At 38.6% G+C, this 26,300-nt stretch overlaps 1 protein-coding gene across 4 annotated transcripts; it reads left to right on the top strand.

Moving 5' to 3' along the window:
- The first annotated feature begins 5,833 nt into the window (after positions 1 to 5,833).
- Positions 5,834 to 25,966, top strand: LOC148867995 (Protein kinase superfamily protein). Of its 4 annotated transcripts, none has more exons than XM_088970304.1 (12): positions 5,834 to 6,199; positions 7,075 to 7,186; positions 7,446 to 7,588; positions 11,690 to 11,803; positions 12,112 to 12,300; positions 12,394 to 12,534; positions 13,926 to 14,191; positions 14,354 to 14,451; positions 16,260 to 16,303; positions 16,377 to 16,438; positions 25,138 to 25,254; positions 25,663 to 25,966. In XM_088970304.1, exons 1-11 carry the CDS (start codon positions 6,131 to 6,133, stop codon positions 25,211 to 25,213), a joined length of 1,314 nt encoding a protein of 437 aa, XP_088826430.1. In that variant the 5' UTR covers positions 5,834 to 6,130; the 3' UTR covers positions 25,214 to 25,254; positions 25,663 to 25,966. The 4 variants fall into 4 exon arrangements, with proteins under 4 accessions (XP_088826430.1, XP_088826429.1, XP_088826428.1 ...); XM_088970303.1 differs by having other exon boundaries at positions 12,379 to 12,534; XM_088970302.1 differs by having other exon boundaries at positions 16,260 to 16,438.
- Positions 25,967 to 26,300: the final 334 nt, after the last annotated feature.

The following is a 26,300-nucleotide window of genomic DNA, read 5'->3' as shown; positions in this document are numbered from 1 at the left end:
AGTGAATAGAATCAAGCCTTTCCTTAATGACATTGTCTCCCCTTTTCAAAGTGCTTTCATTCCTACTAGGAAAATCACATATAAAGTTCTCATAGCCCATGAAATCATGCATACTATGAAGAATAAAAAGGGTAAGAAGGGGCTTATGGCCTGTAAGATTGATATGGAGAAAGCTTTATGATAAATTTGATTGGGACTTTATTGATAAAGTACTTAGACGATTTAACTTTCACAATATGTGGGTGAACTGGGTTATGGAGTGTATTAGGATGGTAACATACGGGATTTTGGTAAATGGTGTCCCTACTCGAGATATTACCCCTTCCAGAGGGATCAAACAAGGGGACCCCCTCTCCCCCTAAGTCTTGGTCCTTTGTGCGGAGGCGCTCACGCTTAACCTCTTGAAGGAAGCTTTTGGCCTTGGGAGTCCTATTGGTTGTTGGGTGTCCAGAGTTGGGCCTTCTATACCTATTCTTCAATTTGCTGATGATTGCATTATTTTTGCCAAGACTGACATACAAGCTTGTTGTACAATCAAGAACATCTTGTCCGATTTTGCCAAAGCCTTAGGGCAAGCCCCTAATTTTTCCAAGTTAACCTTACTGTTTTCAAAGAACATCCACCCAAGATGTAAGAAAATCATGGCAAAAATTCTCAAAATCTCTTTACAGGCAAAGAACAAAAACTACTTAGGTGTTCCTATATTTAGCAACAAATATAATAAGAACAAAAAAATTTTGAGAGAAAAGATGGAGAGTAAACTGGTAGGATGAAAAAGGAATTCTCTCTCCCTTGTTGGTAGAATCACTCTCATTAAGGCTTCCTGTAACATGATTCCACAATATATTATGCGATCATTTAAGGTCCCAAGGGGAGTCATTCGAGACCTTGATAGAAGCAAATAGATTTTTTATGGGCTAACAGTAAAGATAGGAAACCACTCCATCTCATCAACTGGGACAGAGTTTGCACTTTTAAACGGTGGGGTGGGTTGGGCCTGAAGAATTTAGCCTAGATGAGTGAAGCTTGCCTAGCCAAGTTAAGTTGGAAAGTTCTAAATGAAAATATAACTTATGGGTTCAAGTTGTAAGTAGCAAATATCTCCAGAGAAAATACTTTTGGGAGACTAAGCCAAATAAGAATCATTCATGCTTGGAAAGGCATCCTTGAGAACCATAATTTACTTAAGAGAGGATTATGAATGATTATTGGCAAGGGTAATGAGACAAATTTTTGGTTCGATAAGTGGTCTGATGAGGTTCCCCTTATCAACTTGGATAATGAAGCCGATATTAGTAACATTGACTTCTGATTTAGTGATGTCATTAATCACGAGACTAAAACTTGGGATGAAGACTTGATTAAGAACCTTGTACCATTAAGTGCATGGGAAAATATTAAAAATATTTTTATTCCATGAGATGAATTGGAGGATAGTAAAATTTGGAGACCTAACCCAAAAGGTGACTTCCCTATCAAATCGGCATATAATGAGGCCTGCTGGATGCATGGTATCCCTACTATGGTGAAAGGAAATCAACAAAATTTGGAATCTAAAAGTGGCCCCCAAAATCAAGATCTTTTTTTTTTATATATATCTTTCTTAATAATAAACTCCCTTCCAAGATAGCTTCTTAGGATAAGAGGTGTTGATGTTGACGGCTGTTGCCATATTTTTTTAAAATGCCAATTTACTAAACAATTTTGGATCATAACGAAGGATACTATTCCGATTCCTCAAAGGAATTGCAATTCAGTGCTAGAATGGTGGGCATCTCTGGATGATATTTTTCATCATCCAAAGACTCCTTTTGCAAAAGAAAAAATTGCTATCTTCCTGTGGCAAATTTGGAAGAATCAAAATAACATAACTTTCAATAACAAGGAAATTCCTCCTCCAATTATCATTGATGGAGCTAAAAGCTCCTTTTTGGAAGCCAATGCAATTTATGATAGTGATTCAATGATGGCTCCAAGAAATATGGTCATCCCTATCAAGTGGATTAAGCCAAAAGTGGATGGAATCAAAATAAACTTTGATGCTTTTTGCATAAACAATAGATGCACCATTGCTTGTGTGGCCGGAAACCACATTGGCCAGATTTTGGATTTCAAAGCCTATGATATGGGAACCTCAACTATCAATCTTGCTGAAGCGTAGATGGCTTGGGAAGCTCACAATCTCGCTCTCAATTTCAATGGAAAATCCATTAGCATTGAAGGCGATTCAAACCTTGTTATTGATTGTCTAAAGAACCAGGTGGACCCTCTATGAAGACTGAGAAGGATCACCGAAGGTTGCAAGTCTTTGGTTGAGAGGATGGATGGCGTGATGGAGTACAAACACACATTCCGGGAAGGGAAACGAGTTGCTGATTGGCATGCTAATTGCGCTCATTCAAATCTTAATTCTATTCCTTATTTGCCTTTCTTTTTAAAGTGTCTTTCTTGTGTTGACATTTGGGGATGGGCTACCCCCCATTGTGTGTAGCTCATTTTTAGATCTCTTGTTTATATTAAAAAAGAAAAAGAAGACCAAGGAAGAGAAGAAAAAATGTCCATTCAAAGATAAAATGCTTTGTAAAGAATTCGACTTGATAATCACAACAAAGAGATTCATATCTACATCAGTTTGTAAAGCACGAACAATAACCCATAGTTCTGCCTGCACGGGCCACTTCTGATCACGCACTGTCTTCCTATTGAAAAAATAACCTTCAGAATTTCCTATTTTTAAGGGGCAAAAATAAAACTAGCATTCTCTTCCTCAGAGATAACTAGATTAAATAACTCAAAAATGGACTCCAAATTCTGATAGTCCTGTGAACAATACAGGTCTTGAAATAATCAACAATAGTATGAGAAATTTTCTGTTGATATCATTTGTTCAGTTTCCTTCCTCATCTTTTAGCCAATTAATTCTGTTATTTTTCCTCCTACCTGATGCATAATGATGGAAGAAAGTAGTGTTCCTATCCCCCTCTCTAAGCCAAAGCTACCTAGAATTTTATCTCCAGTAAGACTCTTGACATTTTAACTAGACTTTCCTCTCCCCTTATAATCTTCTCAAAAGATCTCAAGACTGAGGATTAACCCTAATAATTAGCAAAAGTTGAGGACTGAAATCCAATGGTTTTGGCTACCCACATGAACAACATATAAGCTATATGTTTGGTGAAATATCCATAGAACTAGATTGTCTGTTGATCAGCCAATCTCTTTGAATAACTTACTTCTTTGACTTCTTTCTTGTCTAGATTATGTATTAGTATATATTAAAACAAAGATGGCCTCTTCTTTCTACCTTATCCCAACCAAGGCTTCACCTTCTTCCTCCTTGTTCCCTTTCCAGCCTTCTCCCTAGGCCACGCCAACAAGACTTTGTCATCCCATTTTCCCTTTCATGAGAGAAAATCACTTGTCTCTCCTTGCTCCCATTTCCACCCATTCACTAAGTAATCTATGGAAGTTGGCCATAAAAAAATTGACCCTCTGCTAGATTGCATGTCTTTTGGAAGGTTTCTATCATATTTCTGCCCCACTAGAGATTTTTTGTTCAATTAGTAACTTGTCCTTCCAAGGTTCTCATCCATGAAAATCTTTTCCAACATGCATACATGAGAAATCAGAATCTAAATGCCATTAGTGAGCAGGTGAGTAGTTTTTGTTGAAGCCCCTACTTTCAATATTTTTTTCCATATTGTATTGATGCTTCAACCAAATCTTAAACCATTACTTCTCCTTCCACAAATAAACCCAAGAAATGAGTAGTATTCATTGAAGTCCTTGCTTTCAATGGGTCTATTAGTCTCCATTAGTATTCTTCTTCTTCCTATCTTTTGGGCTGTTTGTTACTATTAGTATCTGCAAAATCTCAACCCACGTATTGAATGGTTTTGAACTTAATCTTATTGTTTTCGACTTCCAGGTACATTGCTTAGTGGGATTGTTAGTCTTTATTATTCCAACATAGGAATCATGTTGTGAGAAAATGGATATTGATTTCTCAAACAATGGTTGAAGAATAAGAGAGAAAATGAGTAGAAGAAAAGGATAAAAAATAAAAACTTCCTATTTAATTGAAAATAGTCTATGGTTAGTGATGATGTACGATTTTGGTGCTCCCTGTTGAGGATGGTTCAGATGCTTGTTTAACGAGGTCGGATGGCCGAGCTGCAAGAAGATAGTCAAAGTACTCAGGGTGGGCACTTCGATGCTTAAGTTAGCAAAGAGTGTTTTGAGAGAGCTAGAGACTTTTGAGAGCTAAATCACATGTGCACCTTCTCTAGTTGAAGGGGCTACATTTATATAGACGCAGATAGTCTTGAGCTTTATGTAGCGCGTTTGAGATCTCTATGAGGATGCAACTTATTGGCCTGCCACATTCGGAGGTGGTTTCACACTCGAAAATGGTTTCTAAATAAAGTGATAAAGCTTATCCAGTTACTTCTGAAGCAGGCGACATGGGAGCCAGCTCCATCAGCAAGGTAACGTGATCCAAGAGAATTCAGAGACGATAAGTCGCATGTAGCGGAGGTTGGTCGCTACATCACGCAAGTTGCCAACTAGACCTTAGTCAGGTCGGTGGGACCTCAATGGGAGGTCACCCCTCGTGCTAAGGTCTCTAGATCTTGCCGAGGTGCCTATAGGTCAGCCCTACCGGGGTGGCGTCAAAACACTCTCAAGGTGTGCAAGGTGTGTCTGAGGTAGACTCAAGTCATTATCTATGTGACATCGAGGTGTTATGCAACGGTTTAGAAGTGCGACATGGTGTGATGTCATTGGAGGGCCAAATTACCCCTCATCGGTTAGTTTCAAGTTGAAACTGGTGAAAAATGGTTTAAAGTTCATGGTTAAAAAAACAGTCTATTAGTCTATGTTAGTGTCAAGTTCATGGAAAATAGGGCTTTGGAATTGGAATGTCCGAGTTGTTTGGTTGGGTAGAATCAGAATCCCATTCTCATTTATGGTGGAATGACATTCTCCCATATGAGGAATTTTCCATTTCCTACCCCTCCCTTGGTAATGAGATCCCATTTCAGTTGATTCCAATTCTGATTTTGACTCCCATTTGAATCAAGCAAACTATAGGAATAGACTATTTTGATTCTGATTTTGTGGGATTCTGATTCCAATATCAACTAGGAATCAAATGGACCCTTAACTAATTCTGTTAAAAATAAATTTAACATCAATTAATAGAAAGCAACAATAATTATTAACAGAAAAACACGAGTATATATTTAAATTCAATTAACAGTAATTTCACAACAAATTAATAGTGAAATTATAAAATTGACAATAAATTAACTATAAATGTTTACATTATTTATTTATTCTTTGGGTCAGTGGGACTACACATCCCCCAAACCCATAACCCTCTCAACCTAGGTGCAAGCTAATTTATCCCAAATCTCTAACCTTACCAATTAGCCGGTTGGCACCTTTCAAATATCTACATTATTTAATTATTAATAGTAAATTTACAACAAATTATTAAATATCCTGTATTAATTTGCAAAAAAAAATTAGTAACCATTAATTTTCTGTTAGCAGTAAAAATTTAACACACTAAATTAATGAATTAATATAATTGACAATAAACTATAAATTTAATTTACAGAAGTTTACTAATTAACCAATATTTAATTTTATAAAGCTAACTAAAAATTAATAACCACAAATTATTAATTTACAAATTAATTTTGGTAAACTACTGTAACATATACATTTCAATATTTTAGTCCCTCCTATTTTCTTATTGGATATCGGGTTTCCCGTGCATTGCACGGGGCCCCGCTAGTATTTATTTCTATAACTGAACGTCTGAACCAATGTAGCTTTTGCAAAACAACAGCTGAACCAAAAAGGCGATCTTCAGCTCAGCCCTCCCAAGTCCCAAAACAGGTAGTCTGGGCACCTGAATACGAGACGAGTGCCATCTCCTTTTTTGGGGGGGGATTTTTTTGCTGCAAAGAGTGCCACTTGGCTTCTTCTCTTTCACGCAGTTATAAAAAAGAAAAGATCAAGAAAATAAATGAGGGAAATAAAACTCTTCCGGGGTTCCGGCGCTTGCGGGGCAGGAGAAACAGCTACTAAGAGCCAAGGCAAGTAAAAGTATCTCAAATTAATGGCGGTTTCAGCGTTTAGAGGCGCAACCTATGCACGATTACCTCTCCTTCACCACTCTAAGCCTAAGGTATCCATTTGCTGACTCCTAAGCTAGAGTCCTATCTTAATTGTTTCTTTTTTCCCTCTTATACTAGAACCTTTCTTTCGGCATCCAAATGCGCGATTTGTAAGAGCTGTTATTCCTTAGTAGTGTTGTTTTGTTAGAAGCCTTATAGGGTTGATTTCTATCTGGAGATGTAATTCTGTTGTTTCACGTACTTTAGTTTTTAATTATAAAAAAAAGTACTTCAGTTTTCTTTTCCTGCCCAGATCATTGTTTTATTTTATATTTATTGGGAGCTTCTTTTCTGTCCAAAGGTGAATTCCCTGTGCTTTTCCGCTTCTCGCTGAAAACGTTTTCATTTTTATTCGAGAAACTTTGGTTCCTGATCGTTGCATGTCTCCTAAAAGCAGATATATTTAAGCTTGCTTCTATTGTTCATGGTGTTTTACGTCAACCCCTTTTGAGTTCTGGTTTATTGTAGATTCATTTTCTATGGCAAGTCCGTTCCATTAGTTTTGATGCATTTAGAAACAATTTCTCTTTAATTTTAAAATAAATACATACATAAGAATCATGCTCTTAAGAATTCGTGGAAATGTATGGTTGTGGTGGTCAGCATCTACTATCACTAAGGTGTCCTACCAACTCATCCTTCTGGGCCTTTAATTTGATGACCAATATTCCAAGAACCCTGCATATTTAGGAATCTTGACCATTTGATCACAAATTAAAAGTTATCCACCTTTAGTGGACTGGATGGTTGGCTAGGACCATCGGAGTCTTAAGTCTATGGTGCTTCCGTCACTATATTTTTCTTTACTTACCTATTTTCTTACTTTTTTAAGCACTCCTTTTTCTCCCCTCTGAAAAACATAATTATTTGATCCCATTGGTTACAGTTGCCCTGTATAAGTACCTCTATCCAATCAAGGAAGCTTCGTGTCCGCTCAAATCGCTTAGCATTGTTTGCTCGATATGCACAGGCACAGGATTTTTCTTCTCGTCTTCAAGGTAGCCTCGTTTTACTTTCATCTTAATCTTGTTTGAAAAGTCCCATTAACTTCTATACAAGTTTTACAATGAGTCAATGACTTGATTGGGAAACAGGTACCTTGGCTATCTTGGTTTAAGTGCTGCATTCCAAGATCAGATTTTTGAAACTTGATTGATACATGCAAGCACAATAAGAGAGTTTATTGTAGTAATATTACTTATTATATATTTATTTAGGTGTATTATTGAAGTTTTTAAATTCCCTGTTTCTATTCAGGCCGTATTGATGATTTACCCAAATTGGTGGAAGACATAGTCCAGACATCAATAAACACAGGGCCACGTGGAGCTTATAGGCTAGCTCAAGGTATTCAAGCTGTTATTGGGGTTGGTGGAGAGTGGTTGGCAGATGTGTCAAAGGTAACTTCTATTTAGTTTTCTTTGTTCTGATCACATATTTGTGATAACATTGTATTTGGTTTATAAGCCTGGTCTTTAAATAGAGGAGATATAATAGAGGATGTTGATATGTTGTTATATGCTAGTTATCTGAAAAAGAGCAAGCAGGGAATATCTTCTTTCCATTTTCTGAAAACCTTGTAATGTTTTCTCATCAATTGGTGTTTGACATCATTAAAGTTTATGCATGACTTTCAAGGAAATGATATAGTTATCAACTTTCATTGTACTATATTGTGGTTTCAATTTGTGCATTGATGTGTGTTACAGTGTTGGTGAAAAAACTTTAATAACTGGGCTTTTGATATTTGGGTAGGTCCCATTCGGGATATCATGTAGATATTCCTTTAATTACATCTCTGCTAAGGGCAGAGAAAACCTCTTAATTCTGGTTTAGAAGGATAAATGAGCAGAGTAAACTTAGTAGAATTTCACTACAGAAATTTCCAGTGTATATTCCTTCTATATTTGAGAGAAAACCAGCAAAATAAATAAATATATTTTTTTCTATACACAACAATTAAGTAGGGACCCTAATCAGCCATTTTTCATGAATAAGGCTGTAGATGGCCTTCAAATAATGGTTTTATAAGCTATCATGGTGTGAGGAGCCACAATCAGCCAAGTTTTCTATTTTCTAAACTAGGCCGTAGACAGTTTTCTCCCTCACACAACATAATGTTTTCTTTGAGAAATGGTAACTTTTCATTCAACCAAAAAAGATGTGCATGCGAGGATGTACAAAAGACATGGCTTGACTACAATAAGAAAACAAACCCTTTCAAATATCAGGACATCTATTTGCACTATATAAAACAGTCTTCTCAGAACCACTTTTAGCTAAATACTCAGCTCGTTGATTAAACTCTCTAGGAATCCATCTGAAGCAGCAGCTAAGAAGGGAAATGAGCTTGCTTAATTAAAGCAGGAAATGGTGAAGACACCAAGGGCCAGTTCCTGGATTGATGACCCGGATAATCACATTTGTGGAATCACTCTCAACCAGCAAAGAGACCACCTGCAATGTTTTAGCAATTTTGAGAGCAGCAAGAAGGACCCTTACTTTGGCCTCAGAGGCATCTCCCGCTTAATTCGAGCAGGAAATGGTGAAGATGCCAAGGGCCAGTTCCTGGATTGGTGCAGCCAAGAAAGGAAATGAGCTCACTTAATCACCAAGGACCAGTTCTTGGATTGGTGACCCAGCTAACCATGTTTCTGGAATCATCCTCAACCAGCAAAGAGACCACCTGCAATGTTTAGCAAAGGGTCCTTACTTTGGCTTCAGAGGACAGAGGCATCTCTTGCAACAACTGGTCCACTAAAATCCCAAACCAGATTGCGAAGTTCATTTAATATCAACCCTCCCCACCCCCAAAATTCTGGCATGAGTCTCGTTAGAAGCTCTTAGACATCCATCAAATTGTAGGGTAAAAGCTGTGGTGGGCCTGGGGGGAAGAGAATAACTGAGCTGGGGCACTGAAGGGGAAGAGTTCCAGATGTCAAGCAAGTTTCTATTAAGACCATCAAAGCTAATCCCTACAAAGAGTTTACTAGTGAGCATCCAAGAATTAATCATATCAAGATGTGTCTTTTAATGTCTTCTTGAGAATTATATTTATTTTCAAAATCCTTTTATTCCTCTCCTCCCAATTTCTCCACATGACTGCATGTAAGATTGCTTTCCAGTACATACTGCCTCTCTTCCCCATGCCCTTCCATTGATGCAAAAAGCCACAAAGACTATTGGAAGGAACCTAGTTGAAGCTTCCATCCCAACAAAGTTTTAAGAACTGCCAAATGCCTTGAGTCACTGCAATTGATGAGGGGATGCCCAATGGATTTCCCCTTTTGAAGGCACAATGTAAACATGGGGAGAGATGTAGAGCTGCAATTTCTTCTTGGTTGTAGGATGTCAAAGGTATTGATACACTCATGAAACACCTCCCAAAAAAGAAAGAAACTCTAGGAGACACTGAGGGGAGCCACATCTTTTGGGGTACGGCCAACGGTCAAATGATGAAAGAAAGATTTCATAGTGAAAGTATCATTTGGGGTAAGCAACCAAATTATTTTATCCAGGGCAGACAGAGAGAGAAAGACATCTACTAGGTTGGCTGGCTAGCAGAGTGGATACTTCTAAAAGTTTTTGCTGAGTGAGACTCCTTCAGAAGTTGAAGTTATGAGATAAACCAGTGTGGTCATGGGATAGGACGGAGGGCTCTGGGGCTTGTTTATAAAGAGTAAGTCTGAAAAAGCTAGGGAAGGTTTCACTAAGAGGACAGTGACCCCACCAAGGGTCAGTCCAAAACTTGATGAGGTACCATCCCCTAAGCTGAACCGAATAAAAGGCAGGAATAGAGTAAGGAACCGCAATGAGGTGCTGTAGTATCACTTTCTTGGGAATCCATAAACAGTGCACGTAAATTATCCATAAGAGGTCTATCTTCATGCCATGTCTCTCCAACACTTCACCTTAGTGCCATATTGTATTTTATGTCTGATTCCTTTGATGAAATGGAGGAATGATTTTCCCGTACCTTTCTATAAGGAACGACAACATGACTGTCTAGGTTCACCGAGATTCCACTTGTTGGTCCTCAGACCATATCTAACTACTATTGTTGTTGTTGTTAGTAATTTAGGCCTGTTTGTCATCAATTCTAGAGTTTCTTATCCCCATAATCCATCCAGGAAAGAATGGATTCTGAATTTTCTAGATTTTTGAAAAATAATATAGGCATTTGGCACCTCCTACTTCTTCTTCTTTGTTTTTCTGTGACCAAAATAGAGGTGAGTGGTCACTCATAGGATTTTGCATAATAGAACCAAATATGGGGTAAAAAAAGACTATAAACACTCACTGGTTGGGGATGGACACCAAAATACCAAGACCATGATCGACACCGATGATGGTTATTCTTTGGTGGTTTCCAAACATGCATGAAACAGAGGATGACCATGTTACGAAACATTCACAACGGTCATTCTTCGGTGCTAGCTGTGTTTGTAGTATTTGTAAATCCAACCTTTTCATTTGGCAATCCTTGTACGACAATAAGCCCTCATCTCTCCTACAGGAGAGAAATCAGGTAAATATTTTTCATAAAATATAATGGATTGAACAAGAAATTGGGGCTTTCATTCTAGGTGTTTACAGATCTAGAAAAACGGGGCTTATTTGTTGATGGGAGAACGAAACAAAACAGTAGTTATTGTGCCACTAGAGAAAATTTGATGTATTGGATGGATCAATGAAATGAAACAAAGATAAGAAAATGAAGATAAAATGGCTGTTGGAGAAAGGTTATAGGGCTGAACATTAGTTATTGTTGGAGAGCAACAATTGTTCCAATTAATGGCTGTCATGATCGAGAAGGTCAAATGTTTGCAGCAGTGAAAATGTATAGCTTTAGGGCATTGGAACAAGTTGAAATCTAATTTTCATGTGTACTTACCATTTTACCCCTATTGTCATGTCTGTTTGTTGAATTAAAATGAACATAACAAGAATTGCCAAGACGAAAGAATCCATCCTCATAAGTGAAAAACTCACTTTGAGAAATGGGAATCTGGAGTGATTTTTCATTCCAGGATGAAGTCTGATTTCATGAAAGAGCACCACCAAATGGCATTCTCATTTGGAGAATTGGGAGAACCAATTCTCTGTAGTTATGCCAAATGGGGCCTTATTTTTCTGTCCTTAGGTTCTCTCTTTCTGTTTTGTACATCCTTTATTCCTTTGATGAAGTGGGAAATCTTGACTGTCCTCAAATGTCTTATACCAATACCTCCTTTAGTTGTTGATAAGAAAACGTTATTCCAATCCACGCGGTGGAATTTAAATTCCTTCTTCCAACTCTTCTAGACAATATTTCTTATTGCTTTATCCAAAACCTTAGAAATACTTACAGGCACAGGGAAAAGAGAGAAAACAGGTCAGTAGACTGGATAAATTTTCTTTTATTTCCAAATGGCCAATGATCATATTGTTGTTGTTGTTGTTGTGATCTTGGAAGAAATAAAGCAATGCCACAGTGAATAACAGTTCTCAATTTTCTGCAGGTAGCGAATGCATCTGCTGGATTGCCAACTCAAATGCAGCTTGGGTTGCTTTCACCCCTTTATCTAAGGAGATTATTTGAACGCATGGGGGCGACATACATCAAATTAGGTCAGGTTAGGATATATCTGGTTATATCCTTGTTCTGACATCTTTGTAATATGTTGGAGCTCCATTTATATTTGTCCATACTGTAGTTGAGTTTTGAACTTGCAAGTGAACTATTGTGTTATCGTTGTGGTAAAAAGTCAATTAGAATTGGGCTTCATGGTTTTGTTTTTGTTGCCTCAACCTTTGAATCAGTTTAAACTTTTAACATTTTTTTTTAATTAGTGCTGAAATTTGTTCTTTTCTTATCTTTGACTAACCTCCATGTCCAGGGTGATATTTTCTGTTGATGCTTATTTTGATCTTCTAATTGCAGTTCATAGCATCAGCGCCAACATTGTTTCCACCAGAATATGTCCAGGAATTCCAAAATTGCTTTGACAGGGCTCCAGCTGTTCCTTTTGATGAAATTCAAGCTATTCTGCGTGAAGAATTAGGAAGACCCATAGAAAGTGTCTATGAGTATGTTGATCCTGTGCCAATTGCATCAGCCTCAATTGCACAGGTTTGCTCACATTTTGTATGTTGTCATGATTAGGCAACCAATGAAGATAATAGGAAATGGAAACTAATTCTTGTCCAGGTTCATGGTGCAAAGATCAGAGGTTCCCAAGAGGATGTTGTGATAAAGGTCTTAAAGCCTGGAATAGAGGATATATTAGTTGCAGATTTGAACTTCGTATACATTGTTGCCCGCATACTGGAGTTCTTGAACCCGGAGCTCAGCCGTACATCACTAGTATGTGGTAGATTAGCGTATCCATGCTTCATAAAGAATCTGATTTGTGATTGATAAGTGATGAATCCCTTGTTTCATTCTTTAATATTTTTCTACAGAAAAGTATGATAATAATACTGTTACTACCACTGAAAAGAAAGATAAAAAACATTGTAAATTGGTGTTGCCTACCAATGTTTTAAAAGGCTAAAGGTGTAGTTGAGGCATAATGGTCCAAAAAGGTGGGTTGTAAGCCTCAAGGTGTAAGCCTTAAAAATTAAGAAAAAAGTTGATTAAAGTTTATAAATAATAAAAATAACATGTAATATACCAAGTTAGAATGATAAAAGGTACAAATATCCATAAAATAGAAGTTGATAAGCAATAAGTTTTAACTTTTAAGCATTATATAAAAAATAATAATTAATCATCTAACAATTGTAAGCATTTTACATTTTATGTTTCAAATTTCAATCTTATGAAATTATTCATATGAAGAATCATCTATATAATGGACATTAGATTTATGGTCATCCAACAGTTAGGGAGAAAAGAAACAATGTAGTTGATTTGATCTATGCAAAAACAATCAATAAAAAGAAAAATAAATCCATTAGGAAAAGAAATGAGAAAACAACAAACTTGGGATGTTAAATTAGAATCTTAAGAAAAAAAAATCCACATGATTTATCCAAGAGAAACTAATAACTTGGTTGGCCTTTTCTTGCATTGAACACTTTTTAGGCTAAAATACTAAGAGAAACTAATAGAACTTGATTTGCCCTATTGGTTTTTCATTTTCACTCTTTTTATTTGGCCTATAATCATTGAAGTGCTTTTTCTATAAATTTTGAACTATAAGAAATGCGTAAAAATATGTATTTTTTGCATGAAATCACTAAATAATGTTGATACTTGAGGCTTACACTTTTTTACGCATCATGTTACGCCTCATGCCTTGAGGCTTGAGGTTTACACCTCATTCTGACAAAGGCTTAACCCTCAAACCAAAGTTGTAAGGCAAGCCTTGAGGCAAAATCTGTGCGCCTCGCTTCAAGGTGTACACCTCACGCTTCAAGGCTTAAGCCTTTTAAACAATGTTATCTACAAGGTATTAGAAGTAGAAGATGATAAGTACTACTAGCTTTGAGCAGCTACCATCAAGTGCTAATGAAGTATATTCAGGGATAGTTTATAGAGTTCAAATGAAATATTGATACTTAGTAGTTGATTTAAAGTTGACAACCTTGTTATTTTTCTTTTCCTCCCAAGTGTTTTGTTCCTTCTATTTCATTTTGACAAAGAATTTGTGATAGTACTGTCTTCATTTTATTCAGGCTTCCCTTCCCTGTGTTTCTTCTGAGAATTGTAATGTAGATGCTTCTGTTAATATTATTACATTCCTTATATAGGTTGGTATTGTCAAGGATATAAAGACATCTATGCTTGAAGAAGTTGACTTTAAAAAGGAAGCTACAAATATTGAGTCCTTCAGGAGATATCTAGAAGATATGGGACTCACATGGCAGGCTACTGCTCCAAAGGTGTATCATCAATGCAGCACTTCACGAGTGTTGACCATGGAGAGGCTATATGGAGTTCCCCTGACTGACCTAGACTCTATAAGCTCACTTGTTTCTAGTCCAGAGACAAGTCTTATAAATGCGCTTAATGTATGGTAGGTCTTTATTTGTACTTCATTTAACTGTATGCTTGCAAATTGCAAAGTGTTCATTTTTATCTATTAAATCTACCTTAACTCAAAGATTAGATGTCTTTATTGTAGTTTTTTTTTTCGTTAAATATTTTCCCACAATTGTTGCCTTATATTATTGTGCAGGTTTGGAAGTTTGCTTGCCTGTGAAACCTTTCATGCTGATGTACATGCAGGGAACTTGTGGCTACTTCGTGATGGGCGAATTGGATTTCTTGATTTTGGTTTGTGCTAATATAACTTACCTCCTGATTTACCTGATTTCAACTCTAGCAATTGGAATGCTAGAGTCTCATCAAAGTAACAAAATTCAGTGAAATTTCCTCTTATTGCAAAATAGGTACCATAAATAAGCAAACTTTTTAGAAATCGAAAAAATTATCACCATACCTATAAGTTTGAAATTAGATTTTTTTTGAAGATAAAAGAAAATTTTATTGAAACACAAAAAAAAGAAGATACAAGGAAGGTGATAAGCAATCACCTGAAAAGAAAGACCAACCCAAAAAGAAACCTCGAGGAGTCATAAACAAACCCAATCACCCAGAACCAGGACCAAACTAAATTAAGATCCAACTAACGAAAACCCCTTAGCATATGACAATAGAATACGAGACAAAAAATGACAAAAAGTACCCAGAACATCATAACCATCCTGATGCCCACCAAAAACCCAAGCAAGACACCCAGACCTCCAAAACGTAGTTTGAAATTAGAAAATAGTGGTGTTTGACATTTTGTTATTTTCTTTTCCTTTATTTCTTTTCATTTTAACCCTGGTGGAGGGGATTGCGTCTTAGGCATTCCCATAAGGAATGTTTTTTGGGGGGTGGGGGTGGGTTGGAGAACTTATCTTACATCTGTTGGTTCTATTTAATGATTTTAGATAGGCAGATAAATTGGCTATAAGGGATGAATTGATTGGATAAGAATGAAAGGTTGAAAATGGTTTACATATAATGTATAAGATTATGTTTGAGAAGACACTTAGCAAGGATTTCTCCTGATTTATTTGTATTACAGGGTGTAGGGGTGTCAATGGACCAGGTTTGGGTTGGACCCCATCCGAATCAAAATCAATTTGAATGGACTGGATGGACCAATAAGACATGTTGAATTGGACCAGTCCAGACTTAATGGTCCAAAGTATTTATTAGGTTGGATTGGACCTGGTTTATTTGTAAAGGATATATATTGAACTGGGTTGGATTGAATCAATGTCCGGTCCATTGACATAAGATAAGAATATGGGTGTCAATGATCCATGTTTGGGTTGGATCAATCTAAATCAAAACCAATTTGAACAGTTTGGATGGTCCAGACATTGAATTGGACCATCCAGAATGGTCCAAAGTATTCATTGGATTAGATTGGACCTGGTCCATCTATAATGGACTCATACTGGACTGGATTGGATTGGACCAATATCCGGTCCATTGACAGTTTTAACAGGGTGTATGTCCATACAATTATGTAAAGGGATCGGCCTTTTCTTGTTTTAATTATTTAAACAATAATTTATTTATACAAAAAAGCTCACTAGAGGTAGAATTTTATAACATTGAATAATGAGCATACCTGTATCTTCATAGTAACTTGGGCCAAATGTTAATCAGACACCAAAAACTTGAAAAAGGAATGAGCTATCACCTTTTCATATGTTTCTAGGAATATATCTGTTTGGAGATATTTAGCTTTGCCAAAATCTCTTGAGCTTATTCTTTTCTTATGAAGCATATGTATCATTCTTAAATCTTGGTAGCCATCATTTAGTTTTCTTACTTTTGTTCTGATTGCATTCGTTGGCTATTATTATTCTTTATTAAATTCAACTTGGAACTTAATTCATAGACATGTTGATTGAATTCCTAATTCTAAAATACCAGTAATATAAATTTACTGCTCTACTAGGTGTCTCATATTCTTCTGTTATTGCCCAGGAATCTGAAGAGGTGTTTTCATTGCATTGTTTAGTACTCTATGTGAGAAGGTAGTGACTAGTGAGTAACTTGATCTGAAATGTACTCTGCAGGAATTGTTGGACGCATATGCCCAAAAACGTGGGCTGCTATTGAGGTATTTTTGATTTCTATTGCAAGTCAAGAATATGAGGAAATGACATCCGCTTTAATCCAAATGGGTGCTACAGGCAAGGATGTGGATGTTAAGACCTTTGCAAGAGACCTGGAAAAGATTTTTTCATCAATACAGGCAAGTCATCATAACCTACAGGCCATATTCGATGAAATTTGTATGAGGTGTATATAGATTTATGAATAAAAACTTTCTGTGGTCTTCTGCGTTGGAGTTCACTGAGTGACCAATTCTGTTTAATGATGGGCCACCTCTCTCAGATAAGTTGTATCTCTAATATGGCATGAAATTGATAACCCTGGCTAATCGATTAATTCTTTTCCTTTTGAGTTCATAAATCGATGTCATGCTCAAAAGAATGTAATCTATGAGATAATTGTAGAGAACACTGATGTGGGCCCCACTGCTATGGTCCCACTGTGTTCGTAGGGTAGAATGTGTTCTAGTCATCTTAGGGTTAGCTGGTGGTCAGTCGGTTATTTCAGTTGTTATTTATTTCAATTTTATTTTGTTCTATTTGTTATGTAAATACTAAGGGCAGATCTGTCCTTTCCATGTAATGAGCATAATCTATAAATACTAAATAGAAGTGGCGGCGGCAGAACATTCAGGTTCTGTCCCTCCTTTCAACCCTTTGTGTTCTACAATTTTCTCTTCTCTTCCTCTTCTCTTCTCTACATTTTCCTTCTATTTTTGAACCTGAAATCTATTAGGGTTCAAGGCTAATAGCAGTCTTGAACTTCTACAATAATTAACTAATACAATAAATCCAGTTAAGGATTCATTAGATGGACAATCTGGATTTTTGCGACCACTTTCATTCTATGTAGAAATGGTTCATGTACTTATGATGTACATGATATTTGGGCAATAGTATTTTGTTACCTACATATGTTTCCATTTATTTGTAACATTCTGTTTTCATCGACTTATTCACATAGGTAAGTGATAGGCCCCCAATTAACCTTACGTATGCTAGGAGAAGGAAAGGGCAACAATCGGTTAAGGGGGGAAATGATTGAACACATGGGGCTTGCTAGCTGGGCATTTATAGAGGAAGTCAGAAGGGAATAAGAAGAGTCTTGGGGCATTTATAGCTATGTCAGTTATGAATAAGAAGAGTGTTGGGCATTGATAACTAGGCTAGCTGGGCATTTATAGGGGGAGTCAGTTATGCTGTCAGAAGAGTATAAGAAGGGTCTTTGGGGGTTGGGGAAGGGGATGTTTTTTTGAGTGAAGAATATCTTGGGTGTTTGGGAGAGCCGGCGGTTTCTCGAAGAACCGACCAACTGTTAATGTTTTCCTCTGAATGAATACCAGTTTCTTTTCATTTGAGTTGTGCAATTTTTGTTGTGTCTGAGAATTGTGTGTGAAATTTTCCGGGACATATCAGTGGTATCAGAGCCCGTCTTTCCTTGGCCATGGTGACAGTTAAGGAAGTGGCATCGCAGGCGGAGGGATTCGAAGAACGCCTGTCTTCTCTGCATTCTAATTTTCGTTTGGAGATGGATGGCTTACGTAATGATTTTCAGCGTCTCGATCCGGATAAGGTAGCAGCTGGACTTTCGAAGATCTCGTCTCTGGAGAGCTCGGTACATTCTCTGGAAGGAGGCGTTCAAGATCTGGTGAGACGTTTTGATCTGTTGCTTCATCAACAGGTCTCTCCTGCTCCTTTGTCTACTACTGACATTGCTCCTCCATTAATCGCAACGAGTCGTGTTGCTGACAAAGGGAAGAGTGTGGCATTTCTGACGTCTTCTTCGATGCCAGTGCTGGAACATACTTCTGATTCACTTCCTCGGAAGTTGGAGTTACCTATTTTCGATGGGGAAAATCCAGACGACTGGCTTTTTCGTGCGGAGCGCTATTTTGAGATTAATGGATTGCTTCCGGCGGAGCGTTTGCGAGCTGTTGTTGTCTGTTTAGAGGGCAATGCATTGGCGTGGTATTACTGGGAAGATGGTCGGTGACCTTTTCGTGGTTGGGCAGAAATCAAAGAGCTCCTCCTTGAACGTTTTCGATTGACTCAGGAGGGTAATTTACAGGAGCAGCTCTTCTCATTACATCAATCTTCTATTGTTAAGGAATATCGTTGCCAATTCGAGGTGCTCTCCGCTCCCTTATGTGACCTGCCGGAATCAGTCCTTGAAGCAGCATTTGTTAATGGGTTGGGCCCAGATATCTAGGCCGAACTCCGGCAGATGGAACCTGTTGGGTTGATCAGGAAAATGGTTGCAACCCAGAAGATTGAGGATAACAATCAGGCCCTTTGGGCTTATCAATCAGGTTTATTTCCTCGTTGGCCCACAACATCCCCCTCTAGAGCTCATTTTAATTCACGGGTTTCGCAGGTGACTACTTCGGCTGTCACCCGACCTACACGTGCCGCGATTCCTTCTTCATCAGCCCCTATTATTAAGCCCCCGCCACCTGCTTTCGAAAAAATGACCGATAAAGAGATGCAGTAGAAGCGTGCGAAGGGTCTATGTTTCCGTTGCGATGAGAAATACAGTCCTGGTCATCGTTGTGCTCAGAAATCACTTCAGGTTTTATGGGTTCAAGATGATGTGGAGGAAGTTACTTCTGATGTGTCTAATTTGGACATCACTTCAGCGGACACTAAAATTGCTCCGGCTCCAGATTGAGTCGTGCTTTGTGTTTTGTCTCTTGTGGTCTTGTGTGCGGCTAATTCCCTTAAGGTGCATTGACGCATTTTGTCGCGTGAGGTGGTCATATTGATAGACTCGGGTGCATCCCACAATTTTATCTCCGAAACTTTAGTGGAGGAATTGAAATTACCCCGTGCTCCTACACACAAGTTCGGAGTTCAGATGGGTAATTGCGATGAGGTGAGAACTTCTGGAGTCTGCTATCAGGTTTGCCTCAACTTACTTGAATTGGATGTCATTGCTGATTTCTTCCCTTTAAAATTGGGCTCTACGGATGTCATTCTTGGTTTTCCTTGGTTAGCATCCCTCGGGGACTCAGTGATGAATTGGGGTAACATGTCTATGAAGCTCAATTTGGGGAGTGTTCGTGTGAAATTGCAGGGCAACCCTTCTCTCTGTTCTTCTCAGGTGTCTTTGCATGCTATGATGCGTAACTTACAACATGAGGGACAAGGGTTTTTGTTGGAACTAAATCAATTGCAGGTGGTGGATTCTTCGTTGAACTCTGCCTTACCTACACCCCTGTCGATTTCCGCTTTACTGGATGAGTTCAAAGATGTTTTTGATATGCCTACGGGTTTACCCCCTACTCGGGCTACGGAGCATGTTATTCTCTTGCATGAGGGCACTTCCCCTATCTCTGTTCGTCCTTGCAAATACCCTAAGTTCCAAAAAGATGAAATTGAACGCCTTGTCTTCGAGATGCTGGCATTTAGCCAAGTACAAGCCCCTACTTGAGCCCGGTCCTTTTAGTCAAGAAAAAAGACGGAAGCTGGCGTTTCTGTGTTGATTACCGAGCCCTTAACTGTGCTACGGTTCCGGATAAGTTTCCCATTCCGGTTATCGAAGAACTTCTCGATGAGCTTCATGGTGCTTCTATTTTCAGCAAAATTGATCTTAAATCGGGCTACCATCAGATTCGTGTCCGCAGTGAGGATATTCCCTAGACATCATTTTGCACCCACGAGGGCCATTATGAGTTCCTTGTCATGCCCTTCGGTCTTACCAATGTGCCATCGACTTTTCAGTCGTTAATGAATATTGTTTTCCATGATTTCCTCCGTCGCTTTATGCTGGTGTTTTTTTATGATATTTTGGTTTATAGTGCTTCCGAAGCTGCCCATCTGGATCACCTTCAACAGATCTTTTCTGTGTTGCGTGCCCACCGTCTCTTTGCTAACTCAAAGAAATGTATCTTTGCTCAGCCTAGCATTTAATACCTGGGCCATATTATTAGTGCGATTGGTGTTTCTGCCGACCCTTCTAAAATCTAGGCCATGGTTGATTGGCCCCAACCATCTTCACTTAAAGCTCTTCGTGGTTTTCTAGGACTTACGGGCTATTATCGCTGTTTCGTGCGTAACTACAGTAAAATAGCATGGCCATTGACACAACAGCTTAAAAAGGATGCCTTCTCATGGAATGCGGAAGCTGAGAATGCCTTTCAGGAGTTGAAACGGGCTATGACGACTATACCTGTGTTGGCCCTTCTGGATTTTTCCCAGCCCTTCTTGATCGAGACAGATGCATCCGGTGTGGGTCTCGGTGCGGTATTAATGCAGAATAATCGTCCTATAGCTTTTTACAGCCACAAGCTTAATCCGTTTGCACAGTCTAAATTTGTTTACGAGCATGAATTGATGGCTATTGTCTTTGCCATTAAAAAGTGGCGCCCCTATCTTCCTGCTAGATGCTTTATTGTTCGTACCGACCAACGTAGTCTTAAGTATCTGTTGGAACAGCGGGTTGTCGAAGGTGAGCATCATAAGTGGCTCCTTAAGCTTATGAATTATGATTCTGAGATTCAGTACAAGCATGGTACTGAAAATGCCGTGGCTGACACTCTCCAGAGTTCCTGATGAAATGCACTTAAATTCTCTTACAGTCCCTATTTTTCTTGATTTTGATGACCTTAAGGAGCAAGTTGATGCGGATTCTTTTCTGGCCAACATTAAAAATGTCATACAGCATGATCCGACTGCCTATCCTGCCTACTCTTTAGTTGGGGATCACCTTTGTTATCATGGTAAACTGGTTCTGCCGGCTTCTTCTCCATTTATTCCCCTCTTACTTGAAGAGTTTCATTCTGGTGTTGTGGGAGGTCACGCTGGAATCCGCCGGACATATCGGCGCATAGCAGCTGAATTTTATTGGCGGGGGATAAAACGTTCTGTTCAGGAGTTTGTGCAGGCTTGTGATGTGTGTCAACGCATTAAATATGAAGCCATGTCTCCTGTTGGCCTTTTGCAACCTTTACCCGTTCCTGAACAGATCTGGGAAGATATGCTATGGACTTTATTGAGGCTCTTCCTAAGTCGAAGGGATTTGATACAATTATGGTGGTGGTTGATCGTCTCTCCAAGTATGCCCATTTCATCCCTCTCAGTCATCCTTTCTCAGCTCTCACGGTTGCTCAGGCTTTCTTACACAACATAGTTTGTTTACATGGCATTCCCTGATCAATTATGTCTGATCGTGATAAAGTCTTTATGAGTTTCTTTTGGCGCGAGCTTTTCACTTTGCAAGGTTCAGAATTGCGTCGTAGTTCAGCTTACCATCCTCAGACGAATGGTCAGTTGGAGGTGGTCAATCGTTGTTTAGAGACTTATTTGCACTGCTTTGCGGCTGATTCTCCCTCCCACTGGTCTTCTTGGTTATCTTGGGCAGAATACAGCTATAATACCTCTTTTCACACTGCTGCTGGCATGACATCTTTCAAGGTGGTTTATGGGCGCGATCCTCCTCCATTAATCTGCTATGAGCTTGGCTCTACGGTTAATGCTGATGTTGAAGCTGTCCTCCTTCAGCGTGACGCTATACTTGGTGAGCTACGAGCTCATCTACACCGTGCACAACAAAAGATGAAAGACTCGACTGATGTGAACCGACGTGATGTGAATTTTGATGTTGGGGATTTTGTGTATGTGAGAGTGTGACCTTATCGCCAGCAGTCTCTAGCTCGCTGAGTCAATGAAAAGCTTGCCCCTCGTTTTTATGGACCATTTTCTATTGTGGAAAGAATTGGCGCTGTCGCTTATAAACTTCAACTTCCTCCAGAGGCACAGATTCACCCAGTTTTTCATGTCTCGCAACTCAAGAAGGCGATTGGCAGCCATATCTCTTCTCCTGTGATTCCTTCCACTCTGTCTGCTGATATGGAGATGCTTGTGGAACCTGTTGCCGTGCGTGGTGTGCGTCCATCCACTATGCCTGGAGTTACTAGTCTGGAAGTGCTTATTCATTGGCAGGACCTGCCTGATTTTGAAGATTCTTGGGAGCCTATTGACTTGCTTCGAGACCAATTCCCTCATTTTAACCTTGAGGACAAGGTTAGACTTTGGGCGGCAGGTAATGATAGGCCCCCAATTAACCTTACGTATGGTAGGAGAAGGAAAGGGCAGCAATCGGTTAAGGGGGGAAATGATTGAACACATGGGGCTTGCCAGCTGGGCATTTATAGAGGAAGTCAGAAGGGAATAAGAAGAGTCTTGGGGCATTTATAGCTATGTCAGTTATGAATAAGAAGAGTGTTGGGCATTGATAACTAGGCCAGCTGGGCATTTATAGGGGGAGTCAGTTATGCTGTCAGAAGAGTATAAGAAGGGTCTTTGGGGGTTGGGGAAGGGGATTTTTTTTGAGTGAAGAATATCTTGAGTATTTGGGAGAGTCGGCGGTCTCTCGAAGAACCGACCAACTGTTAATGTTTTCCTCTGAACGAATACCAGTTTCTTTTCATTTGAGTTGTGCAATTTTTGCTGTGTCTGAGAAGTGTGTGTGAAAATTTCCGGGACATATCAGTAAGTTCATGGAATATGAGCTTAGTATTGAAGTAATTAGTTGCCTCACCTTTTCTTTGGATTCTGGAAATATCAAACTTACCACTGAAGGGATTTCAAAATGCTTACCTCTTGCTGATTACAAATTCCCTAAGGCTGTATGGTGCAGCATGCTTCCATATAGAGATATTTGCAGTGCCTTGAAGCAAGGTTCTCTTCAAAAAAGACCTTAATCCTAGCTTGCTAATCAAGCGACCCAATAAGACAAATAAACAAAAACTGAAAAAGAAATAAAATATTGTCTTCTGAACATTTTCCTAGAATACTCTTTGGCATCATTTGATAATAAATAAAAAAATATTAAAAAAAAAAGGAAAAGATGCAATTTCACCAAAGCAAAAGAATGCCCAATAAGCACTCAAATTCACCTCACTTTAAACCCCTAAGGGGGCCCTAGGGCCTAAAAGAGATGGTTATGTCTGTTTAATCAAGTTGAGATTGGGGCTTGGGCTGGATTTGTGGGCTGGTATGCATCACTGTGTTTGGAGTAGGGTGAATTTTTTGGGCAATTCTTTGGCATCACAGAGTTCAGAGAAACAGAAAAAAAGGCCCACAAATTGTGGGTTCTAAGTTTTAACAGAATCAATATTCCTTCATGGGCTAGTAGTCATTTCATATTTGAGGAATTCAGTAAGAAATAGAATTGAAGTTCATTCCTTTCCCATGTCCTCAAAGACAGCCTATAAGATGGTGATTTTCAGATTTTGAAACGATCAAATGAATTTACTCAACTTAGTGCAATGCATTACTTTAAATCCTACTTTGTTCTTGTGGATTCCACCCATCTCACAATTCTTTTTTTTTTTTTTTTTGGTTGAATTCATCTAGCAATGATGGGAACCGAAATATGGGGGGCCAACTCTATTTCAGCATCTCTAATTCCTGACTTGTTGATACATGCTCAGCCCAGAAGATGAATCCCAGCTAAACTGAGCAGGCCCTACTATCTCTCTAGGTCTAGTTCCATCACTCAAGGGCCAATAGACCTTTTTTCATTCAGCCTATGGTTGAACCCAATACTTTGTATTTTTTATTAGGTTGTTTGGGTAACTAGCTAAGGTCAGGGTTTCTTTGTAAAAGGAACATTGCCCCTGTTGTTGAACCCAATGCTTTGTATTGTTTATTAGGTTGTTTGGATAACTAGCTAAGGTTAGGGTTTCTTTTTTAAAAGGAACATTGCTCTCTATAATTAGTTGTATTCTCTCATTTTTTGACTTAGGTGGCATTTGGAAGTCTGAATTCTGATATCTCTGAAATCTGATTATATCATATTGGGATAAAAGCTTGTTTTTATGTTTGAAGCCTGATTAAACTATCATTTTTGAGTTGTTGATTAGTGGCCATTACAGTTTTTCTATTTAAACATTGGTATAAGGGGTATTTTTGTTATTATGAAGCTTTTAGAATGTTAAGTGAAGGAAACAATTATCTACACCACTAATGGGTACTGTGGAGACTCTATAACTTTATCTGTTCATAGCAACATTTCAGATATAAGGGGGCCTTTTTAAAGTTGTAGCCAGACACACAACTCTTGGAGTTCATGCATGGAGATGGTTTCCTCCTTTGGCGGCAACCTTTAGCTGCCTCTCTCTCTCTCTCTCTCTCTCTCTCTCTCTCCCCTCCCCCGAAACCCCCATCCAACTCTATTATATAGGTAGCACATTCTCTTGCTTGGTATTTATGCCTATGAAGCTATGACACCCATGCTGAACCTAATTTGCACCCCAGTTCTGGAAGTTCTTGCTATCAGGGTAATTATCAAAATAAGTTCTTGGAATTAGGGTGACTTTTAGATTTTTCAGGGAATACTGCCATTTATAATTTGTTGGAATCAAGATGGAAACTGAACTTAAGTCAATTATCTCCCCCTAGAGGCTAGAATGCACCTAAGAGATCATGAACTAATGGAAATGCTTCAGCATATTCTTTCACAAACAATTGAATTAACAACCATGTTGAAGTCTTAATTCATAAAAAGCATGGAATGTAGTGATATTTCACATGGGGGGAGGGAGAAACAATCACCAAGTGCTTTATGCTTTTCCTTTTTTTTCTTTTTCTTTTTTTTCTCCTCATGATACGAATAATCATAATTTAGCAGAATACCAACAGCTTCTGCTGAGATACTGATCTTGCAGGAAACTGAGGATTGGCTCTAGTGCTGTTATTGGTGGATAGATGATTGTCCTTGGAGTCTAAAAAACCTGGTGGAAAAGGACCTTATTACTTTAGCTAGCTGTTATTATTATTATTATTATTTTTTTTGAGTTATTATCCCATGGATAAAGTGATCCTTTTTGTAATGCAGGATTTGGATACAGAGATTGTCGTTGCAGCAACCAGGGGACCCAATGCAAATGCAGCTGCCATTTCTGCTAATTTAGTTGTGGATGAGAGGCAGATGAATGCTTTATTTCTTGATGTGGTAAGATAAGATGGTCCATGGAAATGCTCCTGTTCAAAGGGACCCGGAGTGTTATGCATGCAGGTGTTCACCCCCCAACCCTAGGTGAAGGGTGTTCGGATCTCCTGCCCACAAGAACCACACCCACATGTCACGACAACTGCACATTGAGAACATCTCCTGTATTTGCATGGTACCATTCATGGGGTGATGTTCCTCATGTAGAGGATAGGAGATCCGAATTGGGGTGAAGGAGGGATTCGGTCCCAGGTCTCAGCTGTTTATTTTGGCCTATATTACGATGCATGCACAAAATTAACCTGATTCCCAATCGTTTCATCACTTTAAACGTCTCAGCCTTTTTTCCCCACAGGCCCCAAGTTTCCTGCATGTGGCCCCCCACTTATATGCTATAAATCTGTTATGCAGGTTCGAGTTAGTGAATCATATGGGCTACGGTTTCCTCGGGAGTTTGCACTTCTTATGAAACAGCTTCTCTATTTTGACCGTTATACCCGGCTATTGGCTCCGAATCTGAACATGCTCCAGGACCAAAGAATCACCATCGTGTCCAACCGCAGTAGCATTAGGAATACTTTTTGATCAACTTATACAACCAAGTTTTCTTTTATTGTGATAGCATCAACTTGAATTTCTCTACATTTCATAATTAGAATACGGTGTATATCATTTTACAGGATAATAGTCGCCTCTTCAAAGTTTTCTTTCTTTATCTTGGTGGGTCTTCGTTCTTTTGCATGGTCACCTATCTCACATCTGCGTTACTATTCCTTTCAATTACTCATCTTATTTTTCCCGAGAAAGAAAAAAAGAAAGAAAAAGGAATTAAAGAAATAATTGAAATGAAGATAACTTAGGGCCGTTTGACTATTCTTTTATGAAATATCTTTTGGTAGTTTAAAAGATGTGAGCTTTTGCATTGCAAAAAATGGGTTTTCTGTGTTTTTTCGGGGCTGTGATTTTTGGCGGTTATCTCTTTTTCCAATCAAATGGGAAAAGATTAAAATATGATTTGCTAGATTTTTAAAAAAGCCAATGGCCCGCAA

This window comes from Nelumbo lutea, chromosome 2, assembly GCF_056320005.1.
Source record: "Nelumbo lutea isolate HS-2025 chromosome 2, American lotus-T2T, whole genome shotgun sequence".
Taxonomy (NCBI): domain Eukaryota; kingdom Viridiplantae; phylum Streptophyta; class Magnoliopsida; order Proteales; family Nelumbonaceae; genus Nelumbo; species Nelumbo lutea.
The sequence above is the reverse complement of the archived record's forward strand: the minus strand, read 5'-3'. Positions and strand labels throughout refer to the sequence as shown.

Excerpts from the sequence above, each read along its gene's own strand:
- LOC148867995 (XM_088970301.1), top strand. The coding sequence starts at position 6,131 with ATGGCGGTTTCAGCGTTTAGAGGCGCAACCTATGCACGATTACCTCTC. Across the intron at positions 7,589-11,689 it reads GGTTGGCAGATGTGTCAAAG|GTAGCGAATGCATCTGCTGG; the intron begins GTAACTTCTATT and ends AATTTTCTGCAG. Across the intron at positions 12,535-13,925 it reads AGCTCAGCCGTACATCACTA|GTTGGTATTGTCAAGGATAT; the intron begins GTATGTGGTAGA and ends TTCCTTATATAG.